The following is a 17,986-nucleotide window of genomic DNA, read 5'->3' as shown; positions in this document are numbered from 1 at the left end:
TCAAAGCTAAATTATTATTCTTATCAAAATAATCTTTTTGCCATATGTAAACATTAAATAAAATAGTTTTTACCATAAAGATATAGTTAGATCTACTATTTTTTTAAAAAAATATATAGATATGGACCATATGAAATCTCTTTTTTTATTACTTCTATTGTTCTATGTCATATATGTCAGTCGGCAAGTAGAAGTTTGGACATGTTAGTTTTTAATTTTTCTGTATATTCCATATTAGTATTGTAATTTAATTTGTAGTGTAGTTCATAATTTAATTGTAATTTTTATTTAGTTTCTAATTTATTTGTAATTTTTTTAGCAAATGTAACTTAATTAGTTCATAATTAGGGGCTACCGTCTACCAATTTTGGTGGAGGTAAGCCCCAATTTTTTCCGTTTTCCTTACTAAATATCTATTAATTATTAATTATATGAAAATAACTCTTGCCTCTCCTTTATTGGAGATTTGTCCTCGCCTTTGTGTGAGTTTGGTCCTCATCTTGTGTGAGATTCATCCCTCTATTTGAGAGGTTCAAGAATTATGTGGAAGATCAATGGTCTTATCTGTAGTCATATGATGCTGCAATGGATATTGGATTATTGCTTACGATTTGTGAGATCGGACAAGATTCATCTCTTTCAAAACTTTATTATCAGATCTATGGATCCCCTCAGCTTATTTGCATAAAGAAACAATGGTATTTTTAGAGGGTGGTGTGCAGAAACGCTTTTATCTAATAACGATCTTAGTTTTAGGAAGAGTTTGTCTTGCCTGTGTTTTACAAATTTGTATTCAATTAATTTTAATTTTTGTTGCAATTCTTGTATGACATATTATTATTATTAATGAAATTGATCTTTTACTAAAAAAAAAAAGTTCATAATTTAGTGCAGATGTATTGAGATCCATACATTTCATATATGTGTTTGTATAGTTATGGAAAAGTAGATTGTAATTGTAGAAATGGAAATTAAAGTTCCTAAAATTAAGGAACTCCACGATTAAAATTGAAGAGAGAAGTCCTTTTTTTCCTTAAAAATAAGCAACCAATCAGGAGTCTCTAAAAGACTTAGCTTTTATATATAGTAGATTTGTGCAAACGGTAATATTTGTTTTCAATTGAAAACGGTTTAAGTAGGAGAATATTTGAACAATTTTCATCTTAAAATGGATATTGCCTTAAGAAAAATTTACCCGATCTACAATAGATTAACGATCTTAAAAAGTTACACCTGTATTCTCAACCTTCAAAGTTAAAACAGGTCAAGTGTCATACATAAGACAAAGACTCTGTTTTGTAAAACTACCAAAAGATAATTTGAAACACGAAAAGGTAAATTAAAACCGAAAAGCTAATCAAATATGAAAAGGTAAATCGATAAGGTAGTAAAATTAGAACCGATAAGGTAGCCGATTATATAAAAAAATGTTTGGCAAACTAATCGAAAAGGTAAATCGATTTTGATGAAATGACGTAAAAGAATATGATAATTATTTAATAGTATAGATTTAAAGGGTAAAAACGGAAAATCAAACCAAATCAGGTACCTGAAATCTCAAATGCTACTCTAGGTAGCATTTCATTTCAGGTAGTTTATTTGATTAAATAAGCTACTTGCCAAACGCTTACAAAAAAATAAGGTACCTGAAACTTTGGTCAAATAAGCTACTTTGACTAAATCAGGTACCTGAAATGTCTTGCCAAACGGAGCCAAAAAACATACGGAGTAATACATTGGGATTAGCCAAAGATTTATCTCATCTATGCACAGTGGAGTGTTATTTGACCCATTTTATTCTTAAGACAAATCAATTTTAAGGAAAATCTGATGATAGATATGATTTCTTAACTTACCCTCTCTATTTGTCTTTTCATTAAATTAATACTCCCTCCTATTCCCGATAATTATCTCGTTATTGAAATGACACAAAATTTAAGAAAGTGAAGTACAGTATTATGGTGGGGTGAGGTAATTTGAGAGAGGGAATGTATTGTGGGGTATTATTGTGGGTGAAGTGATTAAAATAAGTATTGTTGTGGGGTGAGGTGGATTGTTGTTGTGGGTTAAAGTGATTAAAATAAGTATAAAAGTTTACTAAAAACGGACAATAGGACATTATTGTGAATAGACGGAAATGAAAACTGAGACAGTTATGTACAATAGGAGGGAGTATTAATTTTTTGGTTGTATATATTGTTTTATAAAAGAAGTTTGATACGCCTTCGGCATAGTCATTTATTTGTTTTTGATTAAAATACTCCTCACAAAGGATCAAAAAAAGCAAACAAACGATTAGGCAAAGGAAGTAACAAGTAAGGTTGTAAATGAATTGAGCCGACTCGTAGAGCCCTCGAAATCAACTCCGTCAAAGCGGTCAAAACTGATTTATAGCCGAGGTGGACCAAATTTGAGTCGATTTCGAGCTTAGTAAAGCTCGGATCGATAGCTCGTTTGGACTCTTTTTTTTTATTATTATTATTTAATTTTGACAATTTACAATTGTTTGTGCTCTAAATAAAATATTATTTTAGCATTTATGATTTTTTTTATAATATTAGCTAAGTATTTTATATTTGCATTTATTATTTATTTTTATTTAAAAATTAAAGAAAGTAAATTAAATAATGATATAACCAACCTGGAGCCTACATATAGCCGAATAATAGCTATATAAATATAAATGGATGGATGTTATCTAAAACTAATTAAGGATGATAAAGGATTCTCCCAAGGGAAAATGCACGCGGTGCCCTTCAACTTTGATGTTTTGCCCGAAATACCCAATTTTTTTATCCAGAGAACTTTAAGAGACTATAACTCGTGTTTACGAGCTCAAAAAGTGACGATTTTTTTTTTCAAATTGATTATCTTTTCGAGAACTACGACTTGAAAAAAAAAATTGTCGAGTTTGGAATTCGTGAGTAAGAGATATGGTCACTCAAAATTTGTTCGGTAAAAAAAACTTTGACGTACAAAAACTCCTAGCCACGGGATCCAAATACGATAATTTTTTTTTTCAAATCGTAACTCTCGAAAAGATAATCGATTTGAAAAAAAAAATTATCATTTTCTGAACTCGTAGACACGAATTATAGCCTCTTAAAGATTTCCGGAACATAAATTTGGGTATTTCGGGCAAAAATCGAAACTTCAAGGGCACCACGTGCATTTTCCCTTCTCCCAATTCATGCTTTTGCTAGCTTAATAAAGAATCTATTTTACAACATGTTGGAAAATAATGGCCCTTTTTGTTGTGAAGGGACATTTCCTCTAGATATTTTGCAACAATTTGTGTTAGTCTCCCTTAAAATGGTACTATTTGTCTTAAGTTTAATATGTTCAAGTACATACCACTTATGTATATAAGAATGCATAACGAAAAGTAATATTTAATCTTATATACGCAAATTATTTCGTATGTGATATTTGATTCGTCTTAATCTTAAGACGAATAACACCGTCTTAAATGAGAGTTTGTGTTTTTTATATACCATTTCCAACGTGTATTTTGCAAACAAACATAGGAGTAATAGGGAGGAGCAACATATTCAAGGATTCTTGACCCTACTGAGCAGTGAGCACCAACCAAAACCGATAAAATGGAATCTTACGCATGTGTCTGAATTCTGATACATCAATAAAGATTCTTTAGTTGAAAGCTTGTAAGAAAATTTGATTCAAAGTGCTCTAAATTAAAAATCAATTTTTAAGTAAGGAGTGAACGAAAAAAAAAATTATGTTCAAGAATAAAAAATTCTTAATGGTCATGAATCTGATAACAAAAAATGGAATTAGAAAGAATCGCATAGCTTTATTATAAATTAGAAAACACAAAAGACCTTGATAATAAAGCGATCTCGTGACATGAGAATATATAAACCTTAAGCAATGCACATGTTAATTAATACGGAGTAAGAATCAACCAGCTAGTTAAGAAGTGAAGTATTTAACCTTTTTATTCAACTAACCGTTAGATCGTTTTGAGACGGAATCTAGACCATTAATAAGAAATGGAAGGAAATGGAGAGAGGAATAAATGGAGAGAAACTTATTTGATTTACATACATGTAACACGATATGAAATTGGTCCTACTCCGATAGTAAAGCTAAGCTCATTTTCCAACCGGGATAGTAACATTTCTGGCCAATAGTCATCTATGTATGTTGGTCAGAAACTTTTCGACTATTTACATTGGTCACTAGTTCCCGATAACTGAAAAAACTTTGCCGAATTCTGACCAATTTAGTGGTCAAAAGATTTCTCATGTAATTTTCCGATCAATCAGCGTCTGATATTTTGGTTTTATTACCAACGATTTCTGGTATTTGACCAAAAATGATGTTTACCGACCCGGATTTCCCCCTCCTTTTGCACCAACCATCCAAGCTTAGCAACAAACCAACACCACCACCTGTGATTCTGTGAACCTGCTCAACATGTTACAATGACTTCAACCAAATACAGGATTGGTTGAGCACAAGACTTACTCCAATCCCGAAATGACATACTCGATTGCACTCAGACCGATGGGCTTACTCCTGAAACAAGTACAGATAATCATTCCACAGATTATCTTGGAGCATAATCTGATCCTCTACTTAACCCTTGCAGTGAAATTGAATTTAATCATCCTCTTCACTTCACCGGTGCCACCCACTGGCCGCCACCACATCCTTAATCTGCGCTTCGCAGTATCACACATCGTAATCACCTCCATCTCCGTCTGAATCTCAAAGCACAATCATGCTCTCTAAAGGGACCTTTTTTCTCACTTTCATTACGGGTGCTATAATAACTACGGTAGGAGCATCAGATCATGTCGGTACAAAAATTTCTACACCACCATACAAAGCTATAATGACACCCGTACTATATAACTTTACAGTAGCGCTTACTTTGCAAGAGCGTCAGAGAATCACCAAAGGCAAAATTAGAAAAATCTGAATGCACAAATCTGCATCATTAATATCAACTGTCAAGTGTCGAGCCCAGCAAATGTAAAACATGTCAAAATCCATTTTTCGTCTAGCTATGATCTAAGTAGTATCTAACCTAGGAGAGCTATATCATGGACCTTCTCTTTTCTACATTTCTCAAAGACGCAAAAAAATAATCCGCGTAATATGACAGAGAAGTTACGAATGAGAAAATACCAGAAAATCCATAATCAAATTCATCAAGTTCAGAATAACAAAAATAATCCGGCCAACTCCAGCTTATATCCAAAATTCCACTCAATTAAGTAGCTCCTACAGGCTTAACATAAACACAGCTCAACAGGACTCGGATATCAAGATTGTTCAATTTACAACCTCAGAACTGATACAAAGTACAAGCATTGTTGTCGGACTTTAAGACCATTACAAAAAAAAAAACCTCATGTGAGACAGTTGTATCTTGACATTCTAAAGTTATATTCCTCGTTTGATAATTAGATTCAGGGTGCTGTGGTATGCATAGAATGATCTCACACAACAGAAGCTCAAAATAACATGGCACCATCATAGAACGAGGGGAGCGATCGAGAATATTACTCACATACCATTATACCAAGCACTGATGAAAACTAGGGGGCGAAATACATAACAAGAATGAATTAAAAGACGCGGTAACTTCCGAGTAGTGAGCAATGTCAACTCAATTCAGTGGCGGTAACTGAAACGTTGCAAGCCACCTTTGTTAATTATAGGAAAATCAACCCAGGGTACAACGTAAATAAAGCTTAACTGGCTGCCTCGGCAAGATAACAAGTGAATAACGACAGTGCATCCTGCAAATGACAGGAACGAATATCTTCTGGAATAGGGGCTGTGGATGCAGTGTCGTAGCAGCTAAGCTGAGCCTCACGTGTCGAATCTTCACCACTATCAGATAGAAGCAAACTACAAATCTCTTCCGACATCTTGGAATACGCAATCCTGAGGCAAAGGCAAAATTGTTGTTAATACTTTAACTTGACTGCATTTCTGCTTTTAAAATATTAGGGAAAAAAGAAGATAAAAAAGTTTTTTAAGTACAAATAAATAAAAGAATAATATTGCATGCCTTGCATCCATGGGTAGTCTGCTTTGGAGTACGTCCAAAGACTTGTTCAGGTGATCCAAGAACTCCTTACAAGCTGACCTTTTGCTCTCCAGAGGGTGCTACAAGAAGGACGACACATTTAACTTCATTAGTCACCTTTATTAATGGGGACAAGGGCTGCATTAGCTTCAACAACAACAAAGCCTTAGTCCCAACATAGGTTAGGGTTGGCCAACATGAATCATCATCCGAATCCGTATAGGTTTGAATCCACGCCAATACGGTCAAAGGTAAATTAACAAAGGAAAAGAAAATAGATAAATGGTTAGCAAAACAAGAATGTGTAAAAACTAAAATAAATAAAAAGAAGAAAAGCGTGAAACTAATAGTCGTCATAATTTGGGCGCTACTAACACCGCGGTTGTAGTACAGCACCCGAAACACAGCCTAATTGCGACAGAAATCTGACCAGCATATATTTGATATACTGTACTAAATATAACGAAACAATATTAAAGATCAATTATTTCTTATATATGCGAACCAAAATAGCTAAGTAGATTAGAAAATTAGGACTTGTTTTACTCTATCGGGGATCAAGCACAGTCCCAACAAAAAGAACAGCACCCGAAACATCTTCCCTGATAACAAACATAAATGGGTGATCGGCTACAAAGTTTATTGGAGGAGGCGGTTTTGTAATTCTTCCACATTGGATACGAATTCTCATCCGAGTGACAGCTGAAGCCACCGTCCCACATTCATTAGTTTCAACCAAGGCTAAAGATTAAAGAGTACAAGTTTTTTTAAAAAAAAAAAATTAGTAAATAAATATTTAAGTAAAAATGATAAAAGATAAAGAACTGCATAAGCTTCCAGAGAAGAAAAATTTGAGTCCTAAGAGAACAATGGCTCTCCTCGTGATGTTTTCAGTTTCTAGTTCATACACAATTATTGAACAAAAAACAAGTAGATACAGCAATCGCACATAAAGTGCCACCAAAACAATCATCCTTTATATCCTCCCTATCTGCATTTGGTGGTCAAACATTTGTGGGATTTGACCATTGATATCATCAACTTTATGTAGGGAAACATTGTAAAACTTCCAAATATTTTCAAATTATCATCCAAAACATCTTGTAGATAGTGTATATCTTTCTGAGAGGTGTAGACAGTGCATGTTTGTGAGAAAAGTTTAGTCAAAAGCCGACAACACTTGAGAACAAAGTTTAATGGGGACAATATAAATGAGATGGATGGATAGGTGTATTATTTGTCCAGTACATCAAAAAATCATATGCTCAGAAACTCCTATCACATCAAGGTAAGGTAGACTGCTCTATGCAGCGATTTGTGCGCATATTACTAGACCAATAATAATCTTTGATTCTTCTAAAGACATGGATTTTAAAAGAATTTCCTTAATCCTCAATATTCTGACACAGGAACCAGCACATGTACTTGAATAAAGGCAAACAAGTCCATGGAAACACTAGCTAAAGATAATAAACAAAGCCAGATGCCATAACAGTGAAAAACAGATGCAATCATCCTCTCCAACTAAATTAATCTTGACCAACTTGCAGACAGTCCATATCAAATCCTTCACTTTCTTCAGTCTCTTTCAGACCTCATGTTACAAAATATAACTTGATGAAATTCATCGGTAATAACACTTACTGTTGAATAGCTAAACAAGGAACCTCTCTTTTGGGTTTCACAAATACCCCATGTCCCCATCTTTTTACCAACAGAAAAGAGGAATTTGTATCACAGATATTTACCTGTCTAATGGGTTTGAATCTGCCTCAAGAACCTTTCAATAAGTCCCCTGTTTTATTGCTCTTGTAGAATAGTACATGAGCTAATGAAAGACGGAACAAAGGAAGGCACATAAAATCACCATTAAGAAGAATTCCACAGGCTAGTCTTTCATCCAGATTATTCTGAACACGTTATTATCCAACATCCCCACCAGCATCCAGACTTTTGGAAAGACACTATTTTCCCACATCCCTACCACAGCTACCAGCATCTTAAGTTAATAACCATATGGTCCACATTCTTAACTATAAATCTTAAAGGTGCCTTCCTAAGCAGAATTTATATAAAAGCAATCCTAATTCTCTACCTCAAATTCCAAACAGAGAGAGCATGTCAAATGTAGTGGCATAATGACACAATAAAGGAAAAAGCAAAGGGTGTTCCAAACATGGTTACCAGATTCGTAATACGACCAATTCGAATTCGTAATACAAATACGCAATTCAATCAAATAGAGCATAATTCGATAAAATTATAAACAAACACCATAATTTGATGCAATTTGAATTTGTAATTCGCGCGAATTAATTCGCTTTTCGTTAGGCAATTAAGCGAATTAGGTAACCCTGGTTTCAAAGCTAAAGATTCCACCCCAGCTAATTAAAGATCCTCAAACCAACTTTCCTCTTACGGGAACAATGGAGCCCAAAAAGCACATGCTTGACTACATATTTAACAAGGCGCAACAATGTTGAGATCACCAATATCCACTCTTATAACTACCAGAACAAGTATAAGAGAAGGCATTTAAAGGACTCTTCAGCTTCATCATTACCAACAAGGACAAGATTCAAATATGAACAAAACATAAGCAGCCCTAGTCCTGGGTATCTTACATGAATTTTCAGTCCATCAACACACCCCAAGGCAAGCCTGACAGTTAAGGCCCTAGAGTGGCTACCCATCTTTAATCTTCTACAAGCGTAGAACAACCATCCACCAAGCATCAGCGTCACACGGACCTAGGACAAACCTACAGGCTACAGCTCAGCAGCCAACAAGAAATACACCACTTCTAAACCAAGATAAAGATGACACATTATCTTTGTTTCATTTTCCTTTCGTTCTTCAGAACTCCTTCCTGCACCAAATGTACATACCCATCACTTCCTTCCCCCAGTGGTTCAGCCCCTACCCCACAACCCCAAAATATATGATATGTATTCAAGTAAGCCTATGTTCCAGATACGTAATATACCCCAGAAGCCTTCACTTGCTTTTGACAGAAGGGTTGCATTATTTTGGAGTTTAAAATCCCAGTTGAGAAAATTAGACATCAGGATCCTATCCCGGTCCAGTCAAGATTTATTAAGACTATTCACACTAGAGATAAACCAAAGAAGATTACTAAATTACTCTACTCTCATAGTCTCATCGTCCAAGATTAGCAAAAATCTAGTCAGTAGATACTATTATTATAAAGCTTTTGCTATCTAAAAGTTACATCGTATTCGATGAAGTTTTATTAGTGCAGATTGTGAAAATACTCCTCAAATGAAACAGACCAAACATAGCATAAGATGTAAGATTGGCATGACTAGGATCTCAATATATGTACCAGTTTAGTCATATCATCGTCATCGTCATCTCCCCGCAAAGAGCTTCTTAACAAATAAAATGAAATGTATATTCCAGCTCCCAAGTCCCAGTTTTCAATCTCTGACTTGGAATCCTCCATCGAAGTTGCCAACCTCCATATTTCTGAGTCTTTGTCTGCATTTGGGTAAACCATTAGACCGATCAACTTCCTCACAGATAGAACCGTAAGGTATAAAAACAATTAGTAAATCCACTTTCAAGCAAGAAGAAAACCAAAATCTCACATCCAATTTTGCGATAAACTTTTTCCATGGTTTAAGAAAAAAAAAAAAAAAAAAGGACAATGGAGGAGGAAAAAGAAAATAGAAGTTAAGCAATAGAATCCAATAATACCCATTAAGGAGATAAAATATAACAAAGATCCTAATTATGTGACTTTTTAAATGTTTTGACAGTGACAAGATGATTTTCTAGTGTCATGTTCGGTTTGAGCTATTTTGGGTTGGTACAGGTTTGATCATGTCACCGTGGAATAATGTGAAATTTGAGTTGAACCATCATTGAGTTCAATGTGAGTGATTTGTGTCAACTGTCAACATTCAATATAATTGTCATTAAAAATATAATATTTCAATGTATTCTGGTTAAATCTAGCAACAGCAATCCAATTCATACAAAAAAGTGTTAATGAGAAGAATGAGTCTTTTGCTTAGGTTAGATAGGCTTAGGTTGTAATCAGTTCAGTTTCATTCAAATTTTAGGCATTTTAATTATCTCGAGATCGGTTCAATTTTGATTTGGTTCAGCTTTGCTCGTGTTTGGGGTACAATAAGGTTATTTGTTTTGGGTAATTGCGTTTTGGATATTTTTCAATTAGTTTTTTCAGGTTTGGGTTGTTTTGCGATGTACAGAACTAGAAACTGCACAGAAATTGACGTAACTACCACTTAAGCCACAAGCAACATTAATTTAACGAAACTATAGCCTAGCTACAAGAAGACTACTCGAGTACAATAACTAAGACCGGGAGCATCAGAAACTAAGAAATGCTTTGTCACAAAAACAAAACTCCAGCGTGTACTAAAAAGGTTTTATAGGCTTGTGAGGACAGAGAGGACACTTCATTGCAGCTTTTCTTCTATCTATTGATTAGATCACTCGTGAGTCGTGATAGCTTGAGGGCTTAATCTTCTTGCTCTTTTTTACATACAGACGTTACCCTCTTTGTGTCTTTTAATCGATATCCCATATTACTTCTAGTATAAAAAAGAGCAACTGCTCATTATTAAAGTTTAAATGCATAAATATCCAAGGATTTGTTTCGACACCTCAACCAATTCATAATTGCTGCACCACAAGTACACAACAGAGGGAAAAGGCATCAGAAGCCTAAGACGCGCAGTTAGTGCAATTAGTCAGGGACTCAGGTCTTGGAGGCATTGCCATATTTTCATCAACATCAAGTACTAGAGGCAGCACTATGCGTCTATGACCCCACTTACTCGATCAAAGAAAGCATGTTGATTAAGGTCAACAAGGAGCAGGTCTGGATACAAAGCTAAATGCTGACTTTCTTATGTGATCAAACTCACAGACAAAGCAAATGTTACAGATATAAAACTCTAGTATTCTAATACTATACCAGCACAAAGTTGTCTGTCTGCACGAGGCTCGAAACAGGTTTAGAAGTTCTCCCAAAAAAGGAATAATCAGATCACAAAAAAGCACCTTTCTACTATTCTTATCATTTTCACTTCCAAAATTAACAACCAAGGAGAAGTTTGGCCCTCGCAGCAACACACCAGAGTGATCGATTGGATCGATTCCTTTACCTAGCAACAAATTTCCTCCATCCCATTCCTGTCTGTCTCACCCTAGAGCTAAACAAAACATAGTTGCCTGAATGTTACTGTAATATTACTTACACCTTGAAGCAAAAGTTATAATAAACTCAACAACAAAAACGTCCTTACAGCAAAATCGTAACTGTCCCACCAGCTTCCACTACTGATAGTTTGAAAAATACATTAAGAAACCACCAGCAATATAATAACATCATTGGCATATGTTGGAACTTCATAACCTACTCAACAGGAAAAAGAATGAATTTGAGAAAAGTTCTGAATGTTACCTGACAGAAATAAAGAATGAACAACTGATGTAATGAAAATCGAATGAGCTTTTTGCCAACTTTCACATTTAATGTAGTGTTCGAGGGCCTTCGAAGAATCCCCATAGTATTGGAAATAGACAGCCTACAAAGAGGAAAGCCGTAAACAAGATTGAATTTAAAAATGTGGCGTACAGGAATAATAAACAACAAGCACATATCACTATTAGGAAAGGACTTGCTGAATATAAGGAAAAGACTTGCTGACTATTTATATGCAAAAATCAATTAGTTAATGTATGAAGTGTGATAACGATTTCATTGTTGATTAACCTAATTTCATCTTGTGCAACTTAATTTTGTTGTTGCCATTATCTGCCTGCCTGCAAATAGACAAATGCGCTTGACTAAGTAGAGTGAGAGTTCTACATAGGTTTGTTAGATGTTGTAAGCTGTATTTAGAGAGAAAACAAGTATGTTAAGTCTTTTCTCAATTTCATGTGAAACTATTCACAGCAACTTCAAATGATGATTAAATAACATCTCTCATCTGTCAATAGTTTTAAGCAAATAGATTAAACCTTCTTATTGATAGGCATTTCCAACGAATCAAAGGACAATGTGCCCACTGCCACACCCTAACAAACTGTCTCATTCATAGGTTCCAGTCAATTTCTATGAAAAAAAAATATCAGGTTTAACAAACACATTAAAATCGTAGATTGTAAGTACACTATTCAAATTGCCATTTCCTTTAAAAAACACACACATCACTCTCCATGCATCAAATGCTGAACAACAAGATTGCAGTTCCAACAGTACGCTAGCAAAAAGGGTAAGCTTGTATAGACAAATATATTATTCTACTTGTACAATTGTACCTGTCCGGCCATGCCTGAGTCAGGATCTATTCTAGAAGGCATTGGTGAACGAGAGCTAAAAGTGTGAAACAAATCCAATTAACTGATGTTAGACTAATCAGGTGGCTGTTTGGTTGATATTACATATCATGTGACATGGAGATCCAAAGATTTGCAATTATGGCATGATAAGTTGGCAAAAAAATGCTCAATGGAATAACTTGTGATTGCGAAGACTTCCAATTCCTACAATATGTAGGAAGTGCTTGGCAAGTTAACCTCATATATGACGATCACGTATGACTTACTATGCACAGCCAAACAACTCTTGCAAGGCACATGAAACTTAGAAAAGAATTTGCAATCAATGCAATGAAATGTAAATTTATGTGAAGTTTGGGATCTTTCATCTCCCAACGAAACCAGGACAAGCACCAACTTCCTACAAAATAACAGAGACTACTTAGAGAAGGACAGATAAATGAAGAAAAATGTACCATAGCCTCATGCAACCACTGAGATGGGACGCCCAAGTCCTCAATAAATTTAGTCTGCTCATCAGAAGAACTCCACGTTTCACAATATTGAAACAAGATTTCCCGAATAATAGTAGAGTGCAAATAAGGAAAATCTTCACGGTAGGGTATGTGAAGGACGACATAAATAGCCCAATGGCATTTTCCTACACACAGAAGTTGGGAAACATATGCCATATCGAGAATATGAAGATCATTAGAAGTAAAAGCGCCAATTGCTTCAAGAATTCCACGCTGATGCCAAATCATATGGTAGTCAAGTGGATCACTGGTTGATGCAAAAGCACTGAACATAGATTTCAGTTGATCATATTTACCATCTTCATTACCATGAAGTAACATGAGATAATAAGCAAGATCAAACCTTCCCTCTTTTACAACATCAACATTCACCTCGATTGGTCCCTCATCTATATACGTTGGAACAGGATACGGAGCTTTATCTTCAGTAAGAAGGTGTTGGTAAGTGCGAAAAACTGCAGGCAAGGAAGTGTCTGGTGGTAATTCATACCACATCAATAGCCCCAAAAATCTTTTCCAGTCAACACTCTTTCCAGAAAAAGCACTATGAATATTACCAGAAAGCAATTCATAAAGCCGAACTCTATCCTTCTCGATGAAGTGGAAGTCCATTCCATTTATTCTCCATATATCTAACTGTTGCCCTACATCAGATCGATTCACCATAGATCCACCAGCCTCACTTAGCAAGCATGCCAGCCTCACGTCTCCCCTTGAAGCTGCCAATTCAACAGCAGTATCCAGTTGTCGCCCTGTCAAGAGAAGAAGAATCTGTTCCAAATCACTGGAGTCATTCAAGCAGTTCACATCATCTTGCACCCGGTGATAAACAGTCTCTTGTAACCAAGAACTAAACTCTGCCCTCCTTATCAATGGGAGTGCTTCAGGGTCAATGTTAGAGGGTCTTGCTTTTCCATCTAACATCATCTCTTCGTCGTGGTCATCATCCCCAAACTGTTCGTTGGTATCTTTCTCAGAAAAAAGGACCTTGATGAGCTCCCAGACATATACTTGGTGCATAAGAGACAAATGAACAGCAGGTGAACTAACAACATCAAGCTGCTTCTCAACCACATCTGTATAGCCCCGACAGATATCTGAGAGGGCTAGACGATCACAGAGAACTTTCTGAAGGCATAAATTGAACGGACCAAACTCAATTTGTTTCACGCTATGATCCAAAGACCGGTGCAGTTCTAAAGGAGAATCGAAAAGCAAGCTAACAGCATCCTGTTTCACTTCATTATTTTCATCTCTGGCAACCTTATCAATAGCAACCGTTTCCACAGTGATCACAGAAGATAATATTCCTTTACCACTATTGCCACTAACAGGCTTGCCACTATGAATAAGCACACCATTAGGGCCCCAGCCTACACGAAACGATCGACCCATAAACAATCCCGCATCAACTATATTTCGAGAGTGATAACTAGACACTGGTGTTTCATGGTTACTCTCCAGTCTAAAACCTTCAGGTTTAGCCACTCTCCAAGGAAACCCTTTATTCTGCTGGGTAAGTAGAAGAGTACCAGGAGCATTTACGTCAAAATTATTAGATTTATACTCAAGCAATGGTACCGGAGTCTTCCTAGGGGGAGGTGGACTCGGTTTATAACTTAACTTCAACCCAGAGTTATACAACGGAGATTTTTCACGAGACAATCTCTTTTCCTCACGAGATGGAGCCTCATCATACTCCTCATCCTCATCTCCATGAAACATCATCATTTGCATTTCCCTCATCCTAGCAGGGTCAAGCCCAAGATGAGCGGGAAGAGAGTGTGAAAGCTCAGTGCCAATACCCACATCAAATCCGTCATCACCATCTTCCTCCTCTTCTTCCTCACCACCACCACCATTCATCTCAACCTCATCATCCCCCGAACCCACATCATCCATAATAATATCATCCTCATCATCAAGACTCAACCCAAACCTACTAAAATGCTTAACCCTAAACCTCCACTCCCCACTCCACGGTTCATATGAAACAAACTCCGCCCCTTGTCTATCCGCGCTAAACCTCAACCTATCAACAACCTTACCAAACCTGACTCCGTCAAACCCCTCCCCCTCCCTTCCAACCCTCAAAACCAACGTAACAACAGCCGGTTTATTCAAACCCTCCCCAACATCAGGCTTCATACTTTCATCCTCATAAACCACAACCTCGTGCCTACTAAACCTAACAATCCCCTCCAAATCCAACCCTCTCACATCCGTATCGCCAAGAAACCTCACATTCCCAAACCCTAACCTACCAACAGTAAAATCCCTAACTTCACTACAATAACCAGGGTATTTCACCTCCAATTCAACTAATTCATCAATTGACGGTTCAGTATAATAGTCCGAAGATCTCAAAGACGGAAAATATTCATCAATTAAAGAGTTAATTTTGTTTTTCTTTCGCTTTTTACATGGTGAGGGGCGATTAAAGGAATATGAATCGCATAAAATGTCGCATTCCATTGAAGTTAACTAAGAAAGAGAAAAGAAGAAACCTTGAACGATGTCGCCGGATAAAATGGCGGTCGTCGGAGATACGGTGGTGCCGGCAGTGGTGGTGCGCGCCGAAGAGTAGAGGGACTTGAGTGAGGGTTTTGCGTAGAGTTAATTTAAGTGAGATTTTCGGAGAAATACTCGTCTTTATCATACGGGGCGGTAAATATTGGGAGTGGCAATCGGGCCAGGCGGTAAAATGGCAGTAAATACGAGGCGGTATCCGAGTTTTATGTTAAATAATATGAGTTTTATATTAAAAAGTATTGAAATCATCTATTTACATATTTAAAACGTGAACTTTGAATTAGCTCCGAAAAAATATGTATAAGCTCGGATTTTTATACCGTAGTTGTACAATACTTATGGTAATCCTATTTGTGCATATTATCCTCAAACAACGAATTTGACATAAACATCATGAAATAACATATAAATTAAATAGAAATCCGTAAATTACACGGGTCACAACACTAGTTTAGGTTTATAAAGTTTTACTCCATATATAACTTTAATTTTCGTATAGGAAAATGGTATATAAGGTTTAATCATTGTTTCAACTTAGATACCGAGTATTAGAATGTAAAACACTTGATTTTCAACCGTAAAAAAAATAACAATTGCCACCGTGGATCTCTTTGTGGGTTTTGGAATAGAACTAGGATCAAAAGAATTACACTATTACAGGATTATGATATTATGATATTGACAACCTTTACAGTTACGATTAATCAATATATATAGGGTTCTTTTCGAGAGTGTACAACTTTTATAAAACGCTTATTAAAAATAATTGATTATTCTTTTTTCTACTAGTAATCCGGTGCTGTAATTTGTTTAAAAAATCGATTTTAAAATAATAATCAATCGAATCAGGATGTCGTACGAACTAAATTAGGTTGCGAACCGTACGAACTGACTCAAATAATCTCCCCTACTACTTCTCCCCTACTACTAAGAGAATAAAATTCTCTTAGTATTTTCCCGCCAAGTGCTCCCTACTTTAATGGGCCTGCTTTATGGATTGAAAACACCACACTCACATTCTATGTTGAGCCCACTATTTAAAAATAATCTTTGACTTTTCTAATTAACAATCCTATTTGGAAACAAATTGATTTTCCATTGATTGCCAGATCTATTACTAACATTCTAACGTATAACCAAAAAAATTTTGACGTTGATAATTAACAATCCTATATGGAAACAAATGGATTTCCCTTTGATTTGGCAGATCTCATTACTAACAATTCTAACGTTAGAAACAAATTGATTTTCCTTTGATTTTTAGATCGTCTCTTTAAACGCGTAGTATATTATTTCTACCGTTTTTTTATAATGATAATAGGTCTTTTTAATTATAATTTACATCTAACTTAATTTCATAAATTAGTTCCCCTTAATGATTTAACATTATTATAGTATTATTATTAATAGTTTGAACAAGACTAACTTAGTTTCAACTATACTTTTACAGTAATAAACTTTATTTTTTGCCTCATTGCTAATATTATATCTACTATATTATAACATTAGCTTAAAAGTATCATAGATTTTATGCCAAAAACAATTTTATTGAATTCTCCTCTTTATAAACCTAATCTTAAAAATGTCGTGTTGTAGCACGGGTCCTATACTAGTAATATAATAACTCTACCATATATACTCACTCATACTCAGCCTCAGCCTCAGCCTCGTCCACATACTCCTCTCATTCATATCCAGGCCCACGACCCCCGATCACCGGCGTCGGACAATCAGTGGTAGTCGGAAACTCCGGCAACTCAACCGACCAGCTATACCTAAGTCGATGATGCTCTTCAGCTACCTTTCCTATAATTAATTCAATTTTAAAACGAAATTAAATTTACGGTGGTGCTCGAGAATGTCGTGCTGAATTGACGGCGTTGTCATTGTGTTTGGTCCTTTAGTACTCATTTGTGGAATTTACAGCCACTTGAACAATTAATACTTAATTTTATTATGTATGGATCTATGAATTTGGAACACTATGCCTTCTTTTTAGTTATTGTGAACTGGAGGAGGGAGGGAGGACCGAGGAGGTGAAGGGAAGGAAGATTGAAAGTAAATCAATCGTAAAAGGCGTATGTGAAAGAGTAAAATCTGTACGTGAAAAAGTACGACCCAAAGTTATTGTGAACGTAATTCTTATAATTAATTTCCTTCAATTCAGGTTAGGTTAAGAGGAGCCGAAAATATACAGCTTATATAGGAAATAAAGGTAGAAAACAACAACATGAATATGAAAAATATACAGCTTATATAAGAAATAAAGGTAGAAAACAACAGAATATGATCAATTTAGTAAAAAGAATATAGATTTATAATAAATCATCAATTATGAGGTCGCTCGAATTACAAAAGCACCATGCATATCATGATATCAATCACCGTGAACCTATCTTTGCAAACATTAAGCATCGAAGGTAAAAGAACGGAAGAAGCCGCGACGCAAACGACGGAGCAATAAAGGGAAGTCGTGGCGGATGAGATGGAACAGTAAAGGGAAGTCGTGGCGCAGACGATGGGAAAATCGATA

The 17,986-nt window shown here is 35.6% G+C and overlaps 1 protein-coding gene across 1 annotated transcript; it reads right to left on the bottom strand.

Annotated features, from left to right (window-relative positions):
* Nucleotides 1-5,146: 5,146 nt before the first annotated feature.
* Nucleotides 5,147-15,630, bottom strand: LOC141586405 (nuclear pore complex protein NUP96). Its single transcript, XM_074407613.1, has 5 exons — nucleotides 12,862-15,630; nucleotides 11,526-11,649; nucleotides 9,414-9,568; nucleotides 6,050-6,147; nucleotides 5,147-5,922 (listed from the first exon to the last, which is right to left on the bottom strand). Exons 1-5 carry the CDS (start codon nucleotides 15,394-15,396, stop codon nucleotides 5,727-5,729), a joined length of 3,108 nt encoding a protein of 1,035 aa, XP_074263714.1. The 5' UTR covers nucleotides 15,397-15,630; the 3' UTR covers nucleotides 5,147-5,726.
* Nucleotides 15,631-17,986: the final 2,356 nt, after the last annotated feature.

Source organism: Silene latifolia, chromosome 6, assembly GCF_048544455.1.
Source record: "Silene latifolia isolate original U9 population chromosome 6, ASM4854445v1, whole genome shotgun sequence".
In the NCBI taxonomy this organism is placed as follows: domain Eukaryota; kingdom Viridiplantae; phylum Streptophyta; class Magnoliopsida; order Caryophyllales; family Caryophyllaceae; genus Silene; species Silene latifolia.
The sequence above is the reverse complement of the archived record's forward strand: the minus strand, read 5'-3'. Positions and strand labels throughout refer to the sequence as shown.

Excerpts from the sequence above, each read along its gene's own strand:
- LOC141586405 (XM_074407613.1), bottom strand. The coding sequence starts at position 15,396 with ATGGAATGCGACATTTTATGCGATTCATATTCCTTTAATCGCCCCTCA. Across the intron at positions 6,148-9,413 it reads ACGATGATATGACTAAACTG|CACCCTCTGGAGAGCAAAAG; the intron begins GTACATATATTG and ends TCCTTCTTGTAG. Across the intron at positions 5,923-6,049 it reads AGACTACCCATGGATGCAAG|GATTGCGTATTCCAAGATGT; the intron begins GCATGCAATATT and ends CCTTTGCCTCAG.